Genomic DNA, 25,004 nt, shown 5'->3' with positions numbered 1-25,004 from the left:
CTGAAATTTAAAAGGGATAAAACAGATTTTCTCTGTTGTTCAGCGAACAAAGTCCCCAGGACACTCCACTCTAACATCTTGCCTTTCTCGACTGGCAAAGAGTTGCATCTCCCTGACACGGTTCATAATCTTTGAGCTACACAACCATTTCAATAAAGTTGCAGGTACCTGATTTGCCCTTCTATGCTGTCTCAGGAACCTCCTTTTACTGGAGCCAGCTCAATCAAAAAAACAGACTGTGTGCAGTGTAATTCTAAGCAGGTCGGACTATTGTAAAGCTCTGTTATTCAGAGCACCAGAGACTATCTCATTAAGAGACTTTATAGGGACCAGTCATCAGCCAGCAAACTGGCATTTAATAGATCTTGTAGATCATCCAAATCTGATGCGATTAAGGAATTGCAATGGCTTCCTCTGAAGCAGAGGATTGCCTTTTATTCTGTACGTATTGTATTCAAGGCCCTTCATGGCATTGGCCCTGTGCCCCTGCAACACAGACTAAAGACATACGCTCTTAGAAGATGCCTCCATTCTGCATCCGCAAATCTCCTCTGAGTAACCAGTTTCCATAAGACCAGACAAAGTGGTCAAGCCTTTCCGGTTAAGGCAGCCCAGCTCTGGAACAAGTTACCAATTTACCTAAGATTGTCAAAGGATTTATTGTATTCAGGAAGGCCTTGAAGACCTGACTCTTCCCCCAAGTGATTGTACGGTCTTTTGTGTGCTTTTGGCAGCTGTTCAGAAGGAAGTTTGTTAGTGCCAGGATAACTGTAAGGTGACTGCCTGCGCTTCATAAATGGTATAAATAAATGTTTTGCCCTTTTCTGTACCACTTTTATGCATAGGTTGAGATGATCCTTTTGGATTCTGAGGTGGGGGACATGAAACTTCGAGCAGTGCCTCAGGCAATGGTTACATCATGCAACAAGCATTAGCAATGAGAACAGGTCTGGCTTTAAAGGAATGTTGTATGGTGTGAAGTCTTAAAAGTAGGTGGCAAAAGCATTGACATGTATTAGTGTAAAAACAAAAAAACGTGGAATAATATGGATGTGGATTAAAAAGTCAGGCAACAGTTGTACTGGCAAGAAAGACATAAAAATCCATGTGGGTTAATGAGTCTGCCCTCCTGACATCTGTGCTACTGCCAGACAAAAAATACCATAGATTACCTAGTTATCTAAGACACTTTAGAAGTTGTATAATTTCATGTGTGTACCCCTGAAGTTCAAGCTCAGGTAGCTGGATAAATAAACAAAATAATCACAGCTGTGTGGAGGGCAAGAATTCGTTTGTGGACGCACACATCTTCTGCTCGATCAAAACATGTACTTCTGTAGACAGAGCCAAAGGCCCTCTGCCAGTAATTCTCACATAATTGCCTGAAGTTATGTCCTCAGACAGAAAAATGTATAACCCCAGTAATCTCTGGACAGGTGCCATATGGTCAGGGGGAACGAGAGGATGATCACTTTTTGGCAGAATAGCTGCCCCAGTCTTATGCGACTCTGGCCTTTACCTTCCAAAACTGTCACAAAGGGTTCCTCTTGAATACTGTGGCTTTCCCCCATAGTGATGCACCTGCTGGCAGCATCAATCTTTTTACTTTCTTTGTCAGATGGAGGTGCAACTGTGTTACTTGCATTAGTGCCTTTTTTCTGGCAGTATGGACCACTAGTGAATCAGGGGGCACATGACCGTAAGTGAAAGTAGGATCTTTTGGAGCTTGTTTAAATTTCCCTTCTACTAATGATGTTAACACCTTGATTTTGACAGATCTTTGAAGTTTTCCGACTGAACTCTTCATCTTTGTTTCTAGCACTAACAGAAATTGTGCACTCCTATGTTAAATAATGTGTCAATTAGGAAGTCACCATTTTGTTCCTCATTGTGTTGCTGAACGCTGTGATGAGTTGCAGCTCATGTGATAACTGAAGAATAAAGAGGCATAATCAGATGGGGGTGCTTTAGGCAGGCTGTCCTCAAGAGAAATGTTGTCCTCCACATCGACTTACTTAAAAGTGAGTCTCCACTTTTTTTTGGCTGACTGCACAGACTGATGGAGGGAATGTAGACACGTAACTGGTTCAACAAAAGTTGTCCCCTGAGTTGTACCTTGTAAAGTGAGGCATGAGTGTTGGTGGACTCCTGTGGCAAATGTGTACTCGGATCAAAGTAATTTTTGGCGTCCAAACGTGCTTCTGCGCAGATGGCATGTCTTCCTTTTTACAATTCCAGTGTGGGATGTCTCTGCTTCAAGGCTCCTTCAAAATCTAAAGTGCCTTCTGGCATCAAATTGTCTCGACCATTGGAGGAGCAGATTGCTAAACCTTTACAGGTCCCCGTATGCTGATTGAGGTGTGGCGGTCTCTCTGCTTGTTGCATAGTGTGGAGGCATGCCTCACTCTGCGTGAGAAGAGAGTGAGCAGTGTCCTTTTGAGCCAGTCCTTGGTGTCTAGATTTGAGCACACAGAAATTGGACTCTACCTCACTAGTTTTCCCAGTGTCATATCCTCCCCAGCAAGATAATTCTCTGTCAGAGGAATAACCCTCAAAGTCTGAAGACATCTCACTGGAGTCCTGGTGCTACATCTCTGCATAATATACTTACGCTCAGTCCTGTCAAAGCTGAATTAACTTTTTGCAACTGAAGGTTTGGCACCCAATCAATTAGATTTGGTCACAGCCCCAGGAGGACACGGGTTACAGACCAGATATCGGTCTGACCCCAGAAATTTACTCTTTTACTAGGTCAAGAATGTAAATGATGCATTTTCCATACCCTTCTCTCTGGTGTGTCACACTCTTAAAGACCAGTGGTTCCAGCTCTCCATATCAGTATGTTCCAAAAAAGTCACATTTCTTGTAGAAATTTTCAACGCGACAAATTTCCTCTCCTTGTTTCGAAATGGTTGCAATAGTGGACCAAAGGGCAGTGCGTAACAGAGAAGTCTAAACATATAGAAGCCCAGTAGAAGAAAAAAAATCTGAGCTGAGGTCTCTGTCCTGGATCATTCCGAGTTTCAGGAGCAGTACCAAGTCACCGTGAATATAAACTAAATGTAACATTTCAGGCCAAACAGAAGATGGGAGGAGTTTGTGCAGCATATGAGCAACAGCTACAGATGTCTCAAACCAAGAAGTATAAGATGTTGCCTACTGATAGCGTATTAATGGACACACACTAAGTGGCACAGACAGACAAAGTAAATTGTCTAGCGCCACAGAGCTTAAGAAGTTACAAAATGAGAATCAAAGTATTTGGTACCCACCTGCAGAGAGCATCATGTCACTCTAAAGATCCTGAAAAGTGGAACATAATAATATTTTTTGCAACTCAACAGTAGTCCTGAATTTATCTGCCATTCTTCAACAAGAGAGACAAACACGCAGAACAATCAACACTTCATCACCAACAGGACAAACAGTGCAATAGTAAGACGTCTGCTCCACAGACAACACAAAATGCTCTAATAAGTTACCGCTGACGATCTGACTTGTATGTTGCTGTTAGCTCATCAAACAGGGTGCTGTTCATTTCCATAAACGCCTTTAATACATTGTAGACTAGTGCCACAATCGCTCTGTGAGGGAGGAAATTAAAGAGCAAATTAAAATTTTAAAACATCATAAAAACACATTCTTCATCTAACGTATGATCACTGACATTTTTAGAGGGACTTCTAAAGCCTGGAAATTGGATAAAAATATTGCGAATGGTGAACAAAATCAGGAGTAGCATCACAACCACATAAAAGATTAGGGAATAGTAAGAGAGGGACAATTAAATTGCAATGCATTAGCTAGTGTTACTTCTGCTCAAAGATATAAATGAAAGAAAAGTATTTCAATCTTGCTTGTACTTCCCCAAGTCAAAAGCATGAACAGTGCCTCAAGGTTTCCGTTCCTCAGTACTTAAAGAACCACACTAGAAGAATACTTCTCCATGTAAAAGGGAGGTGACAACTGAAGAATGCATTATTATGTCTCACAGTACACACCTTACTTACTGACTGCCTGATGAGGAAGCTATGTCAAGGCATTGGGCCATATTGTAATTTTAGCAACATGGTTGGGTTCATTTATGTGAGGCTGATACACTTCTGTAGCGGTACAGGTGGGGTAAGAATGGGCCCATGTTAATTTTAGAGATTTAGAAAAGTTAGCTAATGCGTCTGTGGCAAATTTGTGTTATCTATATCTTTAATTAATAATAATTAATGTTTATTCTACTTGTGGGTTAGGGTGCTCTTTTCTTTATAAGTTAGTAACTGAAAACAAAGTGCAGTGGGTGGATCAAACATAAAATACACACATTTATTATTAGCATACACATTTATCAAATTAAATGTTATGCCTGACATATTTTGTTTTAATTGAATTATGTTTAATGTTTTCTAAAGCACGGACCAAGTCCAAGATTGCATCAGTATCCTGGACATTTGAGGCAAGGTGGAGAGGGGAATGGGATACCCTCACATGAAAACATATGAACTAATTTGTGTACCTATCCAGAGTAGAAATAAAACATTATTCAGAAACTGTGAGGTAGGAAGGGGAGAAATTGTTTGAGTATGCCCAGCTAACATGCTGTAAAAGCTGATGTTTGACTGATGAAAAAGAAGTTTAGCCAGCAGCTATTCTTTATTATGGTGCTTCAGAAGTGAATTTCTTTTAAAGGGTGATGCTATTAGGGAGATGATCTCGCATTAGTTCCACTGACAACAAATAATTTAGAAACATTTGATCGAGTCACCATGAGTACTGACGTGACGGATGGTGCTATCCACAGTGTACCACCGCGAGAAACACCAACTCCTACATTGAATACGGCGACAACTTTTGCACAAACTGCCTCTGGGTACTTTGCCAACAACAACGATGGTCTATCGGACTCGTCTGCCTCTTCGGCTACTGACCTGTCAGGTCCACGTAAGCTGATGTGTTGGCTTAAAGATACGTATTTTGTTTTTCCTTGGAATTATCTGTGGCTCTATTGACTATGTCAGCATTTTTTCTCTGGATAGGGTTTGTCATTACCTTTTTTCTGTTAATACATGGTCATTTTCTTCCTGAGAGATCAGCGGTTGAACAGGTGGCGGAGGTGTTGAAGCCATATTTTTCATCACATAGGGTTCGTAGAGACTTGTCCTTTGTGAACATTTCTGCAGTGCCAATTCCGGATGGGATTGTGTGGGATAAAGTAATGTTTGATATATACGGTCCCACTGAGATAATTCAAATACCGTATGTCCTAAAGTTATCTATGAATGATATAGTAATACCAGGCATTGTATCTGATGATTGGGATGTAAAGACAGTTGATTCCATGATGACTGAATTACAATATTATACTGTCTATGAAAATGAAGATATTTACCAGTTTAAAGACAATTATGGTGACATGTTTTGCTATAATTATTATGGGCACCATTTTATACACAAAGCAAGTAGTCCAAAAACGATATTTGACTATACGCAATGGGAGCATTGCCCAACTCCCCCGCAAAGGAGTTCCAAAACTTATTCTGACAAATTTAAGTATTTTTCTAGGCATCATCAAATGAATGCTAAGTCATATTATTTTAAGTTAACTCCGTCTAAAGATAAGCAAATGTTGTTGACTAATACGAAATTCATATACTCAGATTCTTTTGTTTCCCGACTGTCGATTGAAGGTTATGAATATTGGTCAAATAATGTTGATTTGTAAAGTGTTTGGGGGAACAAAACATTGGCAGACAAAGGGTAGAGAAACATTGTTTAGAGCATGTCTAATTCCCGTCCAAATTATTTTTTTAAATGACAGTACAACAGACTAGCTGTTTGGGCTTAGCAACGATTAGAGAATTGAACATGCCTAGTATACCTGTCCCTGCAAAAATTAATAACTGGCAAAAATACATAAATGCCACTTTTAGTGAGCTTACAGACTGTGTCCAGAATGGTACATTTAACACTTCATTGACATGTCCAGGCGGGTGGTTATTGTGGCCTATAGACACCAACGGGTGTCATCGACGTTTTTTCGCCTCCTCAGGGGGTTTCAGGAAGAGTCGGGCAGACCCTTGCTATATATCACCAGAACATGCTGAAATAATTACTACATATAGTGTGGGAAAATTGTGCCAACAATGGTTAAAATCATCCTCGCTAGATGCAGTAAAGACACATTTCACTCTCCTGTCTAATAACACTGACTTACAAGATTTTTTGTCAGGCCCAAAGACACCACGTAGGAAGCGTTTCTTGTACGAAGTATACAATGAAATATGGAAACTTCCTCAGCAGGAGGCAGCAGTCCGGTTAAGGCAGATAGATCAAGAAAATTTGAAAAAGGCATTAGCTGTTGTGGATAATGGAATTCACACCTTGTCCGACCGAATATATACGATTAACAACATTGTTTCTTCTGCTATAGACATTATACGATCTGATATGTCTTCTTTATATCATGGACAAAGTCAGACCCGGTCCATTATGCAGTTGGGTTGGACACTTCAGACATTGAAGGCAGGTCGCGTTCCGTGGCAGCACATCAGTGCCAGGGAGATCTAGTTTTTTCCTTTAATTGAACGCGAAAAAACAACTAATGGCTAAGAAGGAGGCGACTTATGTCATGCTCAACATTGAAAAATTAGAAAGATTGCCTTTTACCGTGGCCGAAATACCGTCTGCAGAGTGGTTGATACAGTTATTAATCTGCCTATTTCTACGTTACAATTCACTTCTTGTTTGAAACATGTTCCGGTAGGCAGATATGAGAAGTTGGGGGATAGTTATATCCATGAGGTGTGGGAGCTTCCCTTCTTGTGCAAATGTCTCAATGACGTGAAAGAGGTCTTTCTTAGCGGTAGTGAATGCGAGACTTCAGTCAGCCATTCGATGATTTGTAAGCAGCTGTCCTTGCATGGGGTATGTAATGCCTCGGTTGCGAACTTGGCTTGCTATCTGAAGGGAGTTCCGGTCCCCTTGATTAAACGCACATTCCAGGTGCTTTCAAACGGCAGCTACGTCCTCCTCAATAGTGAAGACTGTTGTGGCATGCGGGCCGGAATAGTTTACGTTGTTTCGGTCACTAAGGTCGTTACTTGCTGCGGGAGTGTGTTGTTTCCCCGCACTAAATTAAGGGAGGTAGCAGATATCTGGCCTCACATTGCTACTTCCAAGGTGAATTTCGACGAGGATAATGAGCTGAAGCTAAAAATGCCCTAAGCTAAAAGATTATTAAAACCCTATAGAATTTCAACAAGTCAAGAGGACACCAAAGCACATTAATCCTCAATTTAAGAATAAGCATGCGGTTAAGAGCCAAATTCATGTAACAGTGTTAATTGAGACCAGATCCAATTTAAACAGTGGGCATGGAAAGCAGGAGGTTGTCCACTTCGGCAGATGACAAAAATGGAAAATCCACGCCAAAGACTATCAAGGAACAGGTGTGTTCCAAAGCCCCAGTGTCAACCAAGGCGGCATCTCGCGCAGTGCCTGTGAAGGAGTTAATATCAACTACCTCCAGGAAGGGTATCTCGTAATCAGCCTCACGAAGCAAACGCAGCCGCAGTGCGCATGTCTGGTAATAAGCCCTTATCGGGAACATCAACAGCTCAGCATCAACCACTGGGGGGCGTTGCTGAGAGAGACAGACGTCCAGTGCATATTCCAAATCGCACCAACGGCACCGAAACACGGGCTGCACACAATCCAAAACCGGTCTGAATGACAGAGACCAGTCACACCCCAAATGTTCCAGGAGTGTTGCTCCAAAGTGCTGCATCATGCGTTCACGACACAGCTGCGCTGATGGGAGCACCCACATTCGTCCTTGTTGCGGCGGGACAGCCATTGTGGAAAAACAACAGCAACAGCAAAATGCCGGCTAATAAAGCCAAAGTTATTGGAAATCCCCCAAAAATGCTTCCGCAAATTGAATGAATAGCCGAAGGTATTCAACCGAATATGGAAGCGAAGGTGTGAACGAAACCAACACCAACGGCTTTGAAAAAATTTGCTAATCCAGCCGTGCTGAACGCATTAAATATACGGCCCACAAGTTCACCAAAATGGCTCGGAAAGTTGGTATTTAACAGGGACTGTATTTCTGCTGATGACCTTGCCACGTGAAGTGCTTAGGTCTCGCGTGCAGATGTAAGGGCCACATGCTTCTGAAACAATAAAGCCTTTAGTCTACTTAACAGTCTGAGCATATGAATGACTGTTAGAGTATGGCACGGATTTTTGGATCTAAAAAGAAGGTAAAAACAGAGTTTGAGGCTTAGTGTGACGTGAATACCACTGGGGGTAGATCTTCTGAATTTCCTTCAATATTTCAGGTTACATTTGGAGGAGCGATCTTCATTATCACGTGGACGTAGTTACAGCACACTAGGTGAAGCAGGACCTTGAATCTGTAGATCATCTGTGTTCTCAAAATACAAATTTTTGTCAGTATTGGAATGCAGATATGGATACACAATACCTGGCAATTTTACTGCCCATTGCCTTGAGCAAAGGTGCACCGGACAGAACTGGGAGGGGCAACTGACGTTACCAGCACTCATAGAGGTGTACTAATGGTAACAGGAACAATCATTTCAACCACATGACTCTCATTCGACTTGAAGCTAAGACTCAACAACAATCGTTGTAAGATCAGCAATGATGAAAGCACCTCTTCATGTCCTCCTTATGCCCCAGCGCGATCACTAACACCTGGTTCCACAAACAGCCATTCATAGCTCTGATTTTCACACAGGAAAACATATACTAGAATCTGATCTGTCACTCAACATTTACTGAAGAGCCATCATTAATGCAGTAAAAGTGGTATAGGTGTGAACTAACTAGGGAATCTACTAAGAAATACACCTACCCATAATGGAACTGAAGAGGAGGTGGTACTGAAAGATAACGTTTAAATTAATTTTTTGGCAAGTGTGAAAAAACAAATTAAGGAACAATATTCCCTCATTTGGCTGAATGCTCATTCGCCATTGGGAAGGTGTTAAACAAAGAGCCACCTAATACCCTATTTATACATTACATCTGGATGATGTATTGCTAAAATGAACACTGGTGCAAATAATCAAAATGACTTTTTTTCAGATTAATATTTTGTTCATCCCCTTTCACTTTTTGTTCCCAACCACCTCAGGTCATGCCACATTATTATGCCTCAATCTGTTTACATAGGTTAGTCATCAAGTGGTGTAATAATACTTTAAAGAATGTAATAGATGATATAAAGTAGGATAGGTATGTTTCCAATTAGTTTTCCAATTTGTTTCACAATAAAGCTTGCTAGACTTGTTAACAACACCAGCATACTGTGAAAGAGCTGAAGAAAATGATTTCAAATCATTGAGAAAAACCTGAGAGTATCATTCCTTCCCCTTGTTTAACTAGCACAGGGACATAAGATTTATGGGGTGGTTCTAACTACAGAGAACAAAGTTCTGGCTGCATCTGGTCGAGGACGGATATGACTTCCAATTTTCTTCTACTTGTGGGTTAGTGAGGAGCAAAACTCATTCGTATTTCACTTTCTTTGTCTTGAAGGGAAAAGGTCTAGCTCCTGCGGCGAAGTACCCCTCATCATTTTAACTGCAGCTGACACCTAATGGGAGGTATACTCAATACATATATAGGAATATGGTTAAATATGTTTGCCAGAGTGAGACTTTGAAACCAGAAACACAAAGAAAAATCAAGACATCCTGGCACACCTGAGCTTAAGGAAATATAACCAGCAAGCTTTAAAAAAAAAAAACATGAAGCTCGCAAAGCAACAAGCTTCCACTTCTGTCAAAAGCTCTAATGACGCCAGCGGAACAGCCCTCTGGGTTAGAAGGGAGTTGGGTCTTAGTGGGATCTTGTAACACCTAAATGGAAACAACTTTGACTGGCCCAGTCTTTTAAATTGCATGTTGAAATTATTGAACTTGTGGTATTGAGCTTTTGTTCTGTGATCTGTATGCTACTCTCTGTGTTTCAGATGTGCAGGGTCCTCCTTCTCTTCTCTTCTTTTCTTTTTTTAAGCTTTGTGATATGTTGGGGGGCTAGTTGTGTATGTATGCAACACTCCCAGAGTAGCAAGATCTGTTGGTGTGTCTTTTTGCTTTTGTTGATGAATGCTATGTATGTCTCTGAACTGTGCAGCGGTGGGGAGATCTAGGAGGAGCCTTGGGGTCCGGAGTAATCCTGTAATGTAATAGAAGCTGTTTCTGATAGGGGTGCCGGGGTGAGAGTGGGTTGGGAAATTAACTCGTCGATTTAAAGTAGATTGAATTTCTTCAATATCTGGAGCCACAAATTTTCCCTTTTTTTAGCCTACTACATTCTTGCCTTTTCAAAAAATATGGGCTATGTTAACATATATGGTGCTTTGCTCTGCAGTGAATATATACTGTTTTAGTCCCAACTGTGTATAATTTATTAAGGCTATACTTGTCATTACTATACTCTCTCTTAATTTAACAGTATCCCAACACCTTCAGACTACGGATAGCTTAATTCTGTACTTGATTCATGTATTTAACATCACAATCCAAAAGATTGCACATACTAACCCCTTAATGTTAATGGCCTCGCGCACTACATTAAGAGAAAGAAGATACGGTCTCCCATTGCCTCGAAATTTCCAGACACAGCCTTACTGAAGGAAAGGCATTTTTTACCCCTAGAATGTAGTCAATTAAGGAGAAGGTGGGTGGATCATGCTGTTGTTAGTAATATACTGCCCTTTCTGATTTTCGGCCTTCTTCAAAAAGGTGAGGAGCGCCCATCCTGTTCCATAAATCTGTACCGGTTACTGTCCTGAAAATGTGGATGAACCCTTTGGGTTTGTAACGTCTTTGTAAAATTTAAAACTATGGATCATATTTTTATTTTGGGGTCAATGTATGCTCTTAATCAAGATCTGGCATCCTTTTGTCAACAGTATCCAGACTGTTGACTGAGTTTGGTTCCACTAAGACAATTATTACGGGGAGACTGGAATAAAACACTTGATCCTCATTTAGATAGTTCTGGCCTGAATGATAGAGCTAATGCTAGGGATAGAGCAGTCTTTCAAGATGTACTGTGTGATCACAGCTTGAATGATTAGTGACATTTGACACACCCTAGAGATAGGGACTTTACATTTATCCCGTGTCCATGGGACTTATTTCCGGATAGACTTTTTTTTTTTCATGTCCCATGTGTCGTTGGCCTTCCTGAGTGCTTGTTCTAATTATCCTGGGGGAATCCGAGATCATGCCTTGATAGTTTTGAAACCGGATCTAGGGTGTGTGTCCCCCACATTCCAACTGATGGTGGATGAATCACTCACACTATCATACTCCGTAAAGTAAACAGAACCTTACTGGCCATCTACGTCAATTTCATATTAGATAATTAATCCTCTACAACTTCTGTGCAGATGTTATAGGCTACAGGGAAGGCGACCTTCAGAGGAGTGGTCATGCGTGATTCAGCAATCCACAAGCTGGAAACACGATATGCAAACTCAATTAGAGAAGGTGGTACGTGATCTTACCAAGACCTATGCATGGCATCCCAATGCAGCTTCCTTATGTCGGTTAGTGCAAGCAATATATGATCTTAATGCACATCTTACAATGCAATGCCCTCTTTCGTCTGAAGTGGAATCACTATGAGCAAGGTGAAAAGGCAAACAGGCTTCTTGTAGCTCAATTACGCCATCAGGAAGAAAATTCTGCCATTCCTGCGATCCGTGGCAAGACTCAAGGATGACACCGTTTTGGGATCTAATCCTTGTAACCTCTTTTCTCCCTTGCACAGGAAGGGAAGAAAATACGTTACTTAGCCGTAACTGTAGCTCTCCAGTATTGGGATCTTTCATAGATTCACATGCTTAAATTATGCCCCGTCATCAAAGTGTGAGTCCCACTGTTTCACAGAAAGCAGTAGTCAATGGCATTTGAAACAGTTAATGCTAAAAAAACATTCACTTTCATAGCTTATCTTCATCATTTCATAAGACCTAATATCCAGCCAATCAGGCGAGAAAACCCTCTAGAACACTAACCACAGAGTCTTTATTCCCTCAGATTTTCTTGCACAAGTGGGATATTAGAGTCCAGATCACAAGGGAAGACTCTATGGGGAGGAAGGTGGGTTGCATGTGAATCTATGAAAGATACCAATACTGGAGAACTACAGTTACAGGCAACTTATTTTGTTCTCCAGTATTTGATCTTTCACAGACTCATATGCCTGAATCAGAGTAGTTAGCAGTTAAATCGCTTACAATTAATAACAATCAGAATACAGCGTATGGTGGGAAATACATTTATTCATGGCTCACCTTAATGAAACAGATGACGCAACACTGCCTGTCCCACAGCGGCATCACTCTTGTCAGAGTAATCAAGGCAATAATGCTGTGTTAAGGTGTGTTTTGCTGGTCCATGTTGCTGCTCGACATATTTGTTGGATAAGTACACCTGCAAAGAGAGCTGTGGTAGTGGACACAGCCATGGTAGAATGAGCTTTGACCTTGCTTGTCAACGGCTTTCCAGCTTGACTGTAGCAGAACCAGATAGTTGCTGCAATCCATCTAGCAATGCTTTGTTTGGAAATTGGGAAACACTTACGGATGTTCCCATAAGCAATGAATTACTGATACGTCTTGCAGAATTATTGTGTCCAGTATCTAAGGCAATTTCTGCTGTAGTTTGGGGATTGGCAAATATGTCCTCAGTGCTATCTGTTCATTCGAAAGGAAATCCGAAGAAGCTTTTGGTCCTCAACACTACGTTGCTTGTTTGAACTGTAGGCATGTTTCTTTAATTGTGAATGCTTAAACATCACCGACCCTTCTTGTTGACGTGAGATCAATATGAAGTGATGTCATCCACATAAGGCATTTTAAGTTTGCTTTGAGAAGGGGCTCAAACAGGGTCTTCATCAATTGTCTCAGCACTACATTAAGGCGACAAGAAGGAGGAGGTGTTTTGATATGAGGAAACGCTCTGATAAGGCCCGAGGAATTGTTTGATTAAGTTGCTAGACCATAGCACAGGTGATATACCACATCTCCTAAACCTTGAGATCACTACAAGGTGAACCTTAAAAGAAGAGTGAGCCAGAACAGATTTTGGCAACTGAAGCAGATATGAAAGGAGCTGTACTAGTGATGAGATAGGATGAACACCAGCTTCCTCACACCACAAGCAGAAACACTACCATTTAAGCTTGTAGGTTTTGTTGGGGGTATCGGCCCTCGTCTTGTAAGAATTTCTCTACTGTCTGTCGGAATATTTAGTTTTTAAATTTGTTTAATTCAGGAGTCAGGCTGATAAATGTAGTGATGTTGGATGTGAATGAAGTACCTGGCTGTCATTCATCTTTAGCAACATTGGCACAGGCTTCGATTAAATGCAAGCCTGTTCCAAAAGAAGCAGGAGTTCCATGAACCAGAATCGTCTGGGCCACCTGGAAGCAAACAGGTTGACCCGGCAGGTTTCCCTTTTCAGTTTCTTGAGGAACTTCGGGATTAACGGGATTGGAGAAAAAGCTTATGCAAAGATCCCTAACAATCTGCTCGAAAACATAGTCCCCCACAATTCTTCCTGTGGGTGCCAGCCTGTGAGGAACTGGATTTTTTTATATTCTCCCTTGTTGTAAACAGGTCTAGATCTGGTTTGCCCCAGTGATCGAACATGTCTTCCAGCATTAATGGGTTGAGCTCCCATTCATGACAACTGGTCTGCTAGGATATTGGTTACTTCGGGCACATGCCTTGAGTGCAATCTGGTGTTGTATAGCCCATTGCCAGATTTCCTGCGCTTGTTGACAGAGTTGATGAGCATGTGCCTCCCTGTTTGTTCATATAATGCATGCTAGTGTTGTCTGTTGGATTAGCACTGATGACTTTGCTATCCTGGGAGGAAAGAGATTAGGGCTAGTGCTATGGCTTTGTGTTTTATCAATTTTATATTCATTTTCTTCTGGAGAAGGTTCCACTTCCTGCTCATTGTCAAATCCTGTAGATGAGCGCTCCATCCCTCCAGGAACATGTCTGTAGTTATTTACAAAGTTGGAGATCTGTGGAAGGAACGGTAGCCCACTTGATAGGTTTACTGTCTGTGTCCACCACTGTATAGATGTTATCATGGTTGGGGTAATGTAAATGATGTAGCTGAATGACCCTTGGATCTGTACCCACTGTTTGTCCAACTCCTGTAATGGTTGCATGTGAAGGCGGAAATTTGAAATTAGTGGAATGCAAGACAAGATCATTCAGAGGAATGATTTGTATACTCAAACTGAAACTGACTTTTGTGGGCTAGATTTCTTGCTAACTGTTGAATTCTCAGTTGCCTTTCTTGTAAGAAAAATGTCTTGTCCTAGTTGGTATCTAAGACCACTCCCAAAAAGGTAAACGTTGTGGACAGTGTGAGAAAGGATTTTTGCTTGTTGACCACGAGGCCCAGATTGTCGAATAGTATGAGATAGCTTGTTTTATCTTGTATTGCACTTGTTGGGGCGCAGCTGCTTTTACCAACCAGTCATCCAGGGATGGGAATACCTGCACTCCTTTTTGCTCAAGTGAGCTGCCACAGCAGTCAGACACTTGGTAAAGAGACGTGGTGCCAATTTCAGCCCCAAAGGGAGACCTCTGAATTGGTAGTGGGTGCCAGCTACGTTGAATCATAGGAATTTGAGGAACTGTAGTATACTGAGCAGAGTTCAGGGAGATTCCAATCACACAACATGCAGTAGAAAATCTAAGGGAATAAAGCCTCTGTGAGAATGTTTCACAAGGTGCTGTCGCATGACTGGCAGGACTTTGGTTCTTATTAAATGATGAGGATAAGCTATCAAAGTGAATGGTTTTAGCATTAACTGTTTTGAATGTTAGTGACTACTGCTTTCTATGATACCGTGGGGCTCCCACTTCGACAAGGTTAGTTCGTCCAAGGTTAGTGCCTGTAGCTCACTGGCACATCTGAGTGAAGTGATGCCAACCAAAAATGTCTATGTAAGGGCCGGCAGAAACCGAGAAGGAATGGCCATCTTAGAACCCTTCATGGAAGCCTTGGTGACTGGAATTCTGACAAGTGAAATGTGCTGTCTGTTATGAAGCTAGGCGGCCAAAGCAGCTAGGTATAGTCATATAGAAGTGAAGGCTAAGCCAGACACATGCAAGTGAAGTAAGTATCAGACAGTATCTTCCACTCTGGCTGCCAGAGGGGTAATGTGGTGTGAATGACCACAGTACAAAAATCTCTTCCACTTGGCAGAACAACAGGTATGGGTTGTAGGCCTGCGTGCTTCTTTGAGGGTGCTCATGCATTCAGGAGCAACATTGAGGTTCTCAAACTCTAGGACCGCAGGAGTCAAACTGCAATATTGAGAGACCTGGGTTCCGGCTCTCTGATTTCTCCATGGTTCTGAGTGAGAAGGTCTGGCCTTTTGGGGAGCCTCTGGTGTGGAACCACTGAGATTTCCTTCAGAGTCATGAAACTTGATTGGTGAGCCCATGTAGGACCCACCAGAATGAGGGTGAGGGACGTTTGCCAAAGCCTTTGAACCACACAGAGACGTAGTGAAGGGAAGGAAAAACATAGGCAAATATCCCTGACCAACTCAACCACAGTGTGTTGCCCCTGGACTGTGGGCGTGGAAATTTGGAGGCTAAGCTTGTGCATTTGGCATTTTCTGCTGTGTCAAATAGGTCTATCTCTGGGAAGGCCCAACTGGCAGAAGTACTGGAGGAGGACTTGCGGGTGGAGTTCCCACTTGTGGACTTGTTGATGCATCCTGCTGAGGAGGTAGCAAAGTCGATGTCCACTCCTGGAAGGTACTCTATTAGAAGATGGATCTTGTGTCAGAGAGGCTACCACCAAATGATCTGGGCTAGATGAGAGAGCTGGGCAGACCACGTGCCCACTTGCTTTTGAAGATAACCCATGGCTGTCATGTTGTTTGTCTTGATGAGGACGACTTTGCCAGTCAGGTGGGTAAGGAAAGCTATCAATGCAAGCTGAACAGCTAGTAGTGCCAGATTACTGATGTGAAGATCCTGGTCGCTGGGTTCTCATTGGCCTTGGACAGTAAGATTGTTTAATTGCACACCCCATCCCGTAATGGAGGCATCCAGTGTAATGGTCTGAGCATACCTTTCCCACTAAGGGTGACAACTGCAAAAAGAAAAGATGATGGACAGAATGCAGAACAAATCAAACATTCACCCCCACTCACGGTTCTGGGTTTAATCTATTATTTGTTGCTTGCTATGCCATGCCATGCCATTCAAGTTTGGACCCAGCCATATTCAAATCAGTCTTGACCCTGCTCCCCATGGCAAGAATCCAGCCTGAACTGCCAGGCCAGGTCCTCCCTGGACTAGAAACGAGCATCCTGGGACTGGTTTTGGGGTATCACTGTTCCCATGAGGAGAAGGGTCAAGACTGTATTACAGAAGGCTGTGTTCAAACTGGGGTGGCATGTCAAGAAGAAAACGATAGACTGGGATGTGTCCCAAGCGACTGCCAGTGGCTAAGGTTAATTTGAGCATTTCATCCATCACCTTGTTGTTTTTGCGTCTGTCGCCCAAAGTGTACAGTGTATGCCCAGATGTGGGTTCCGGGTTCACTGTGCCACTGGATTCAAGCTAGCCTGGCTGATGAGGGGCGATACCCCAAAACTGGTCCCAGGTTACTTGTTTCCAGTCAAGGGAGGACCTGGCGTGGCAGTTCCCATAGGAAGCAGGGTCAAGACTGGTTTGCATATAGTTAGTTACAAATTGGGGTGACATGGTGGGCAAAAAAAGAAAAGTGGATTGGGATGTGGCCCTAGCGAGTGCCATTGGCTGAGATTAATTCAAGCATTCCATCCATCACCTTGTTCTTTTTCCATTTGCCGCTCTAAGTGCACCAGGTACCCAGAGACGTGGGTCCAGAGCTCACTGTGCCACTGGATTCATGCTAACCTGGCTGATAAAGGTGATACTCCAAAACGGGTCCCAAGGTACTTGTTTCCAGTCCAGGGAGGACCTGGACTGGCAGTTAAGGCTGGACTGTTCCCATTGGGGGCAGGGTTAAGACTGATTTGCATATGGCTGGGTCCAAACTGGAGTGGCATGGTGGGCAAAAAAACGACGTAGAGATGCGGAACTGAGCGATTGCTACTTGCTAGGATTAATTCAAGCATTCCATCCATAACATAGTTGTTGGTTTATCAAATGTGTCCCCCTTCTTCCCACTGTGAGTGAGGAGACCCCTCAAGGGTGTAAGGATGGAGGTCATTAGGAGAGGCAGGCGGAGAAGGTGAAGGCTGTGGAAACGGGTGAAGTGGAGGAGGAGAAAAGTGCAAAGGGCTAGTAGCCTTGCCCCCCTTCATGCGCTGCTTAGGAGAAGGTGGCAAGTTCTCGAAGGATAGCTAATTCTTGGAGGGTTGAGCGCCAGACCCTGCGGATGGGGGGTGCCTTACTAGGATCCAGCACGCATGGGGGGTGGATGACGAGAGTTTCCACCCGGCGGTGAGCTCCTCATGGAGTATTGGTTTGACAGTACCTGAGCCGAGACCGGTGATCAATGTTGGCACCAAGCTTCTCGGCTCTGAGGGCATTTTCGACTTTGACACAAAGGGAGTGGTTTTGATGGACGGGCCAGCGCCGAGGTGGAAGCGGTCAGCGTTGAGTGTGAAGGCCTTCACAATTTCATTAGCACTCAGCCAAAGTTGGGTGGTCTGTCCGATGGTGGTCAGTGCGGAGCATGGCTGAAGGCAGTGGTGGCCCGGCAGCTGGTCTCTGAGGCTCCAGATCGGCAGGACGATCCTTAAGCTGGATCTGCTCGACCTGGGAACAGTGGCGAGAGGGGGGAAAGTCTGTACTCACAGTAGGGTGCATAGGAGGCAAGTCCTTGATCTCCAGATCGGAACAGGCACTGTCGGCGGTGGGAGAAGTTCCCCCTTATCTGATGCCAAAGTTTGTGGGAAAAGAGGTCCAGCGTGTCATCTCTCCTCCTACGCAACATCTTGAGACGTCAAGCCTGACAGTCACCAAGGGTCTTCTTGGATTGGAAGGAGTGTCAGGACTCGAAGCTTACCTCGTTATGTTGCTCGGGAGACAGACATAAATTACAGACCTGATGGAGGTTGGTTCAAGGGTACTTCTCCTGGCAGTGAGGACAGGAACGAAATGGCACCTGTTCCATCACCACCGAGACATGGTGGAGCGATGCAGGCAGGATACAGAAAAGAGCCCTGAAGGGCGAAGACCCACGTAGGCTGAAGTGAACCTGAAAGTCGCCCATCAAAGCCTGAGCCATCAACCTGAGACAAGTGAGAAAATGGAACACACATTTGATAACTATACCAAGGGAGGTGAGGGACTGTGGAGACCAAACAGAGAACCACAAGGGAGTTGAACTAGAGAACAATAGCACAATAGCACATGTCTAATCTAGATGGCGTAAAGAAAAGAATCTAACAATGGAGTCGATGACTATGCGCATAATCAGCAAGAAGGGGAGTCACAATACCTCAAGACCCGAAAGACTACTTAGAAAAAAAAAAAAAACTTGCACACATCCAACCCCAACACTAGATTGCAGGAATATGGACATCATGTGTATTTACAGCCACACATGCCTCAAACATAAAGTAACAAAATTATTGGAGCAATGTTAAACTCTGAAACCATTTTCTTAAGGAAAAAAGGTTAATTCACAAGTAACCTTTTTTCCTTGAGAAAGATCATAAAGCAGGATTGAAGAAGAAAGGACTTGTAACTTGTGCACTTTCTACAGCAGGTTATATGAAATGCTGCATGATCTAATATAGTAAGTAAGCTTACTTCTAGGAATCTACATTTCAGGATGCACGAATCCGTAAAACGAAAAGGAGATTCCATTAGGATGTTAAGGGCCAAGGTTATGCTCATAGGGGTGAACATGAAAATGAACTGGAGGTAATTTATTCTTTGGCCTGTTCCAGAACAAGAAACTGTGAGAAACTGGGTTGTTGGTTGAATGGTGTGAGCCCTTCCAAGCCACAGGTCTTTGGCAAGCAGAGCCACAAAAGTCACTAAATTGTCTTTTACTTAATCCTCTGGTAGCTTGGCACATACGCAGTCAGGCTTACATTAGAGGCAATGTTTACATTATTTCTGCTGCACACAAACAGTAGTAAAGTGAAAACACAACATAAGAGAAATCCCTCACCCATTTAGAAACATAGAGTAAAGTTTAAAGATAAGTACAGCACCTAAAAGCACAAAGTGCTGCTCATGGTTATTAGGTCATGCAAGACAGTGTGAAAGTCACAAGCACAGGCAGACTGATGGAGCCCAGGACGGATACAGGGACAAGGTAAGCTATGCTGAAATAGTTACCTCCAAAGTACAGTGCAAAGAGTCCAGTTCGCAGTGGAGGAGGCCACAAGGAGCAGAGAGAACACTGCGGACAGTCACCGCTGTAGCATGAAGAGCAGGCCTGGAGTCACTGACGGTCATTGCTGGAGTTTCACGTTGGCGGGCACCGCAATCTGTCAATGCTGAAGTACACAGTGCAGATCTCGCACAGAAGTAGTCTGTGTCCATTAAGTCTTCATTAAAAGGTAGTAAGATTTCAGATGTGGGCCCAGGCTACAAAACATCTCTAAATCCATTAGTTGTAACCTCTAAAGAAAGGAGTTGTAAGTCCAAGATCACAGTTACATGTCTAATCACCACTTCAAAGTAAGCACTCTCTTCTATTGGTAGGCTCAGGGAGTGGGTGGGGCTTCTTGTAGGTTCACGTGTAGGTTGTCATCATTATAGGGTGAGAGGAAAATCATCCCCATCGTAGTTCTTAAAAGGTGGTTGGCTTTGATCTGATTTAAAAGCAAAAATCTGATTGAGCATCGTTTGCATCTCCACAGCAGAGGTAGTGTACTGTCTGAATCGGACTGTACTGAGGTGTGTTGGGGTGAAATTGAGTTGTGATCCCGGTCGACACAGAGACAAGTTTGTCGGATGCTGGTATCGGTAAAGCATCCATCTCTTGCATCAGTGGCATTGGTGCAAACGTTGACGTCCAAGGACAGGTGCAGAATTTGGGACCGGACCCGAAGTCAGCACCACAGCCAATGCAGAACTCAGAGCAGGTTCATGGGGCACAGTCAATGTATTCACCAGCTGTAACTCAACCGGAGGCTTATGCATATCCTTGGGTCTCAAAGGTGCACCAAAGGGAACCAGAAGTGTGCTGAAGATGCACAGCATGACCTCTCTAAAGGCTTCAAGCTGCTGGGATATCATAGACAGACCTGGAAACTCTGGGTGCATCAGGACCAAGGTTAAAATCGGCTTCTTATGAGGGAGGACCCCCTGGTGGAGGGTTGGTCCTGGCCTACTGGGTGGGAGGACCGCATAGCATTGTATGCGGATGATGTCCTCTTGTTCCTGGCCAACCCGGCTACAAGCGGACCCCGCGTCCTGCACTTATTGAGGCTGTTCTCTGAGGCCTCCGGCCTGGCGCTCAATCCCGGCAAGTCTCTGCTGGTCCCGTTACACCCTGCGAGAGACAGCTATGACTGCCAGACTAATATTCCAATTCTGGCGCAACAACTTTCGATACCTGGGGGTGACTGTAGCTCTTCTGCCTGAATTGGCCTGGTCGCTTAATATTTTATCGCTCACCTGGGGGGGGGGGTCATAGACGACCTCCAGAGATGAGGACCCTCCCCCTTAATGTCCTGGGTAGGATTTCATTAAATAAGATGATGGTGCTGCCCCGGTTTCTTTATCTACTCCAAAATCATCCCTATTCTATACCCAAGAAATGGTTTAGAGAAATGGATGCAGTAGCACAGCATTTTCTATGGTATGACTCTCGCCTTCGACTCGCGTTCCGCACCTGCCAGGGAGATGTGTATGAAGGGGGACTTGGGGATGTCCAATCTCTACCTCTGCTACTTAGCAATGCACATACTGGTGGTTAATGATTGGCTGGGGGGCGACTGGTCAGATCCTGCGTATCAATTATGGGCTTCTCAGGCCTGCTTGGGATGCTGCATAGGAGTCCCCTGCCGCATAGACTCCCAGAGGTGACAAGAGTGGTCCTGGTGGGATGGAGGGCGGCACAGGAGGGCCGGGATGGTGGCAGCAGCTTACCCAGCAGACTTCGCTATGGCACGGGACGTGGCTACGTGAGGCTGCGGCCCTGGAGGGGTTTCAGAAGTGGGTCCTTATAGGTATTTCACTCTTGGGAGACGTCTGGGCGGGCTCCCACATGCGATCCTTCCATGACCTCCAACAGAGGTACTCGCTCACCGGCACCCAATTTCATAGATTCTTGCAACTCAGACATGCGTTAGGTGTACATGTCCCTCCCGGCATGACCCTCCCCGAATTTAGCCCCGTGAAGGCCAAATCCTTGATGGGTAGCCTAGGCAAGGCGTGAGTATCACGCATGTACCGCACCCTGGTCACAAATACAACGCAGGTACCCAGCAGACATCGAGAATGGTTGTAGGGCTGGTTGGGCCCCACAGTGGACGAGGACTGGCGAGATGCATTGATGGCCCCCAGAACTTTGACCATAACTTCTCGCCTTTGTGTTGTGCAGACCTACTATCTACATGCTGCCTACCTCATACCTGACAGATTATACAAAGTGGGTCTTAGACCTCACGCTGACTGCCCCCGCTGCGCGTGCCCTGACGCTGACTTTTTTCACATGGTGTGGGGATGCCCACATATAGTGACCTATTGGCGTGCGATTGTGGCCAAAGTCTCTAGAATTCTGCAGATGGAGGTGGAGGCTGCCCCGCTGCCACTGTTGTTGGGTGTCCTGGAGGGGGTGGGGTCCAGTAGAGCAGACCGGACTTTCGTGGGTGTGGCATGTCTGGGGGAGAAGAGATATATTGCAGCTAGCTGGAAGGCAGAGTCGGCTCTGGCACTTGCATGATGGTGGCGAGGGGTGGACTGGTGCGCCCAGCGAGAAGAGTTAGTATACGTGGCACAGGGATGGCCTGCGAAATATGATAGAGTGTGGGGGAGAAGGGCCGGGACCTGGGACGCCCATTCCGTTGCTACGCCTTAGTAGCTGCAACCATTGTGGGACCTGTCTTTGACGAAATCTTTTTAAAATTGATCATGTGCTCCTGTTGACTACGTGGGACTTGTGCTGTGCGAGGCCTACGAGGTGCGGATGTGACCTTTCTCAGTATGGTTTTGTTTCGTCTTAATGTATACATAGAAAACCAATAAAGTTGCTTATAAAAAAAAAAAAATCGGCTTCTCAGTGGAACAGGAGCGAGAGGTGAAGGCATGGTGACACCCTAATGCCTTCTCTGGAGAACAATACTGGCAGGACGGGGCAGAGCCCCATTTGAACTTCTTGAGTTTGTTTTTGGTCTTACCAGAAGACTTCAACCGCAAAGAAGATCTGCCACGGTAACTACTTCTGGGCAGATTCACTCTCTCAACTTCGATCAGGAGTAAGACCTGCATGTAGTCTTGCAGTGCTTTGCCATACACGGCCTGCTTCACGTTCTCAGGTGGCTTTTGGACTCCAAATTGGAGTCATGTGTTGAACCCAAACACCAAATGCACATTTAGTGGGGATCTGGTCACAGACATCTGTTTCCAACAGTCCCTACAAGATTTAAAACACATAGTCTTATGGGATGACATATTCCCTTGCACAGTGGAAGAAATTAAGAGAGAAAATCTTTATGATAAATTTCTTTAAGAAATGAAGAAAAGGAGCTGAGCTCGGATCCATGTCTGAAGCCATGAAAAGAAAGGAATGGGCGTCAGTACGGATGGGTGGTGCTTACAAGTGGCTCTACTGGTTACCTCCCGAATTGCACACAGTTGGTGCTGAGTCACACATCGCTGCCAGTCTGTGTACAGGACACTGCTTTTGGAGTTTCAGGATTTAGTTTGCCACCTGGGGATATTCACAAGATGAGGAATTTGAGGTTCGAACTATCCATCAGAAAAGTAGCGTTAGGCATCTGAAACCTTGAAATCCTGAAGTACAGAAGTGGATTATTCTGGATGCAGCAAACCATCAGAATCAGAGTTGTCTGCTATGATAATGACATGAGAGGAATTGTACCAATGATGGGCAAAGGGTTGAAGATATGCAAAAACTTTCCTTGAGTGAGGAAAGGGCACCCTTCAACTGGATTGAAAATGTCACTTACCCAGTGTACATCTGTTCGTGGCATCAGTCGCAGTAGATTCGCATGTTCTGCAATAGCTCGCCATCTGGTGTTGGGCCGGAGTGTTACAAGTTGTTTTTCTTCGAAGAAGTCTTTCGAGTCACGGGACCGAGTGACTCCTCCTTTTGTCTCCATTGCGCATGGGCGTCGACTCCATCCTCGATTGTTTTTCCCCGCAGAGGGTGAGGTAGGAGTTGAATTGTAGTAATAGTGCCCATGCAATGGAGTGACTAAGTATGCACTTATTTAAGGTTGAGATGATACATATATAAATAATTGAAGGTAACTTCCAAACTGCTACAGGCTCCCGGGGAGGTGGGTGGGCACATGCGAATCTACTGCGACTGATGCCACGAACAGATGTACACTGGGTAAGTGACATTTTCAGTTCGATGGCATCTGTCGCTGTAGATACGCATGTTCTGCAATAGACTAGTAAGCAGTTATTTCCCCAAAAGCGGTGGATCAGCCTGTAGGAGTGGAAGTAGTCTGAAATAATGTCCTTAATACAGCTTGACCTACTGTGGCTTGTTGTGCGGATAACACGTCTACACAGTAGTGCTTGGTGAATGTGTGAGGCGTTGACCATGTGGCTGCCTTACATATTTCTTGCATTGGGATGTTTCCTAGAAAGGCCATGGTAGCACCTTTTTTTCTGGTTGAGTGTGCCCTTGGTGTAATGGGCAGCTGTCGTTTAGCTTTAAGGTAGCAGATTTGGATGCATTTAACTATCCATCTGGCTATACCTTGTTTTGAAATTGGGTTTCCTGCATGAGGTTTTTGAAATGCAATAAAGAGTTGTTTAGTCTTTCTGATGTTCTTTGTTCTGTCAATGTAATACATTAATGCTCTTTTGACATCTAATGTATGTAGTGCCCTTTCAGCTACGGTATCTGGCTGTGGAAAGAACACCGGAAGTTCCACTGTTTGATTTAGATGGAACGGTGAAATAACCTTTGGCAAAAATTTAGGATTGGTCCTTAGGACGACTTTATTTTTGTGTAGTTGTATAAAAGGTTCCTGTATAGTAAACGCCTGAATCTCGCTTACTCTTCTCAGGGAAGTAATGGCGATGAGAAATGCCACCTTCCAGGTTAGGAACTGTATGTCGCAGGAGTGCATGGGTTCAAAAGGTGGACCCATAAGTCTAGTTAGGACAACATTTAGGTTCCATGAAGGAACAGGTAGTGTTCTTGGTGGTATAATTCTCCTAAGGCCCTCCATGAATGCTTTAATGACTGGTATTTTATATAGGGAAGTTGAATAGGTAGTCTGCAGGTATGCAGATATTGCTGCAAGGTGAATCTTAATGGAAGAGAAAGCTAGGTTAGATTTTTGTAAGTGAAGCAAGTAACCCACTACATGTTCTGGAGTTGTGTGTAATGGTTGTATTTGATTAATATGGCAGTAGCAAACAAACCTCTTCCATTTACTTGCATAGCAGTGCCTGGTGGATGGCCTTCTTGCTTGTTTTATGACTTCCATACATTCTTGGGTAAGTTGTAAGTGCCCGAATTCTAGGATTTCAGGAGCCAGATTGCTAGATTCAGCGATGCTGGATCTGGGTGTCTGATCTTTTGGTTGTGCTGTGTCAACAGATCTGGCCTGTTGGGCAATTTGATGCAGGGTACCACTGATAGGTCTAGCAGCGTTGTGTACCAGGGTTGCCTTGCCCAAGTTGGTGCTATCAATATGAGTTTGAGTTTGCTTTGACTGAGTTTGTTTACCAGGTAAGGAAGGAGAGGGAGAGGAGGAAAAGCGTAAGCAAATATCCCTGACCAGTTCATCCATAGGGCATTGCCTTGGGATTGTTTGTG

At 44.1% G+C, this 25,004-nt stretch overlaps 1 protein-coding gene across 6 annotated transcripts in view; it reads right to left on the bottom strand.

Moving 5' to 3' along the window:
* PPP2R5E (protein phosphatase 2 regulatory subunit B'epsilon) overlaps window positions 1–25,004 on the bottom strand; it is a 350,454-nt gene that overhangs the window by 80,117 nt on the left and 245,333 nt on the right. For 4 of the 6 annotated variants that reach the window (XM_069207367.1, XM_069207365.1, XM_069207370.1 and 1 more), the window contains exon 13: window positions 3,483–3,584. In XM_069207367.1, the coding sequence (XP_069063468.1) occupies window positions 3,483–3,584 (102 nt within the window). The remainder of the gene's footprint in view (window positions 1–3,482; window positions 3,585–25,004) is intronic. The other 2 variants (XM_069207369.1, XM_069207368.1) reach the window with 1 other exon arrangement.

This window comes from Pleurodeles waltl, chromosome 9 (genome assembly GCF_031143425.1).
Source record: "Pleurodeles waltl isolate 20211129_DDA chromosome 9, aPleWal1.hap1.20221129, whole genome shotgun sequence".
In the NCBI taxonomy this organism is placed as follows: Eukaryota; Metazoa; Chordata; class Amphibia; order Caudata; family Salamandridae; genus Pleurodeles; species Pleurodeles waltl.
The sequence above is the reverse complement of the archived record's forward strand: the minus strand, read 5'-3'. Positions and strand labels throughout refer to the sequence as shown.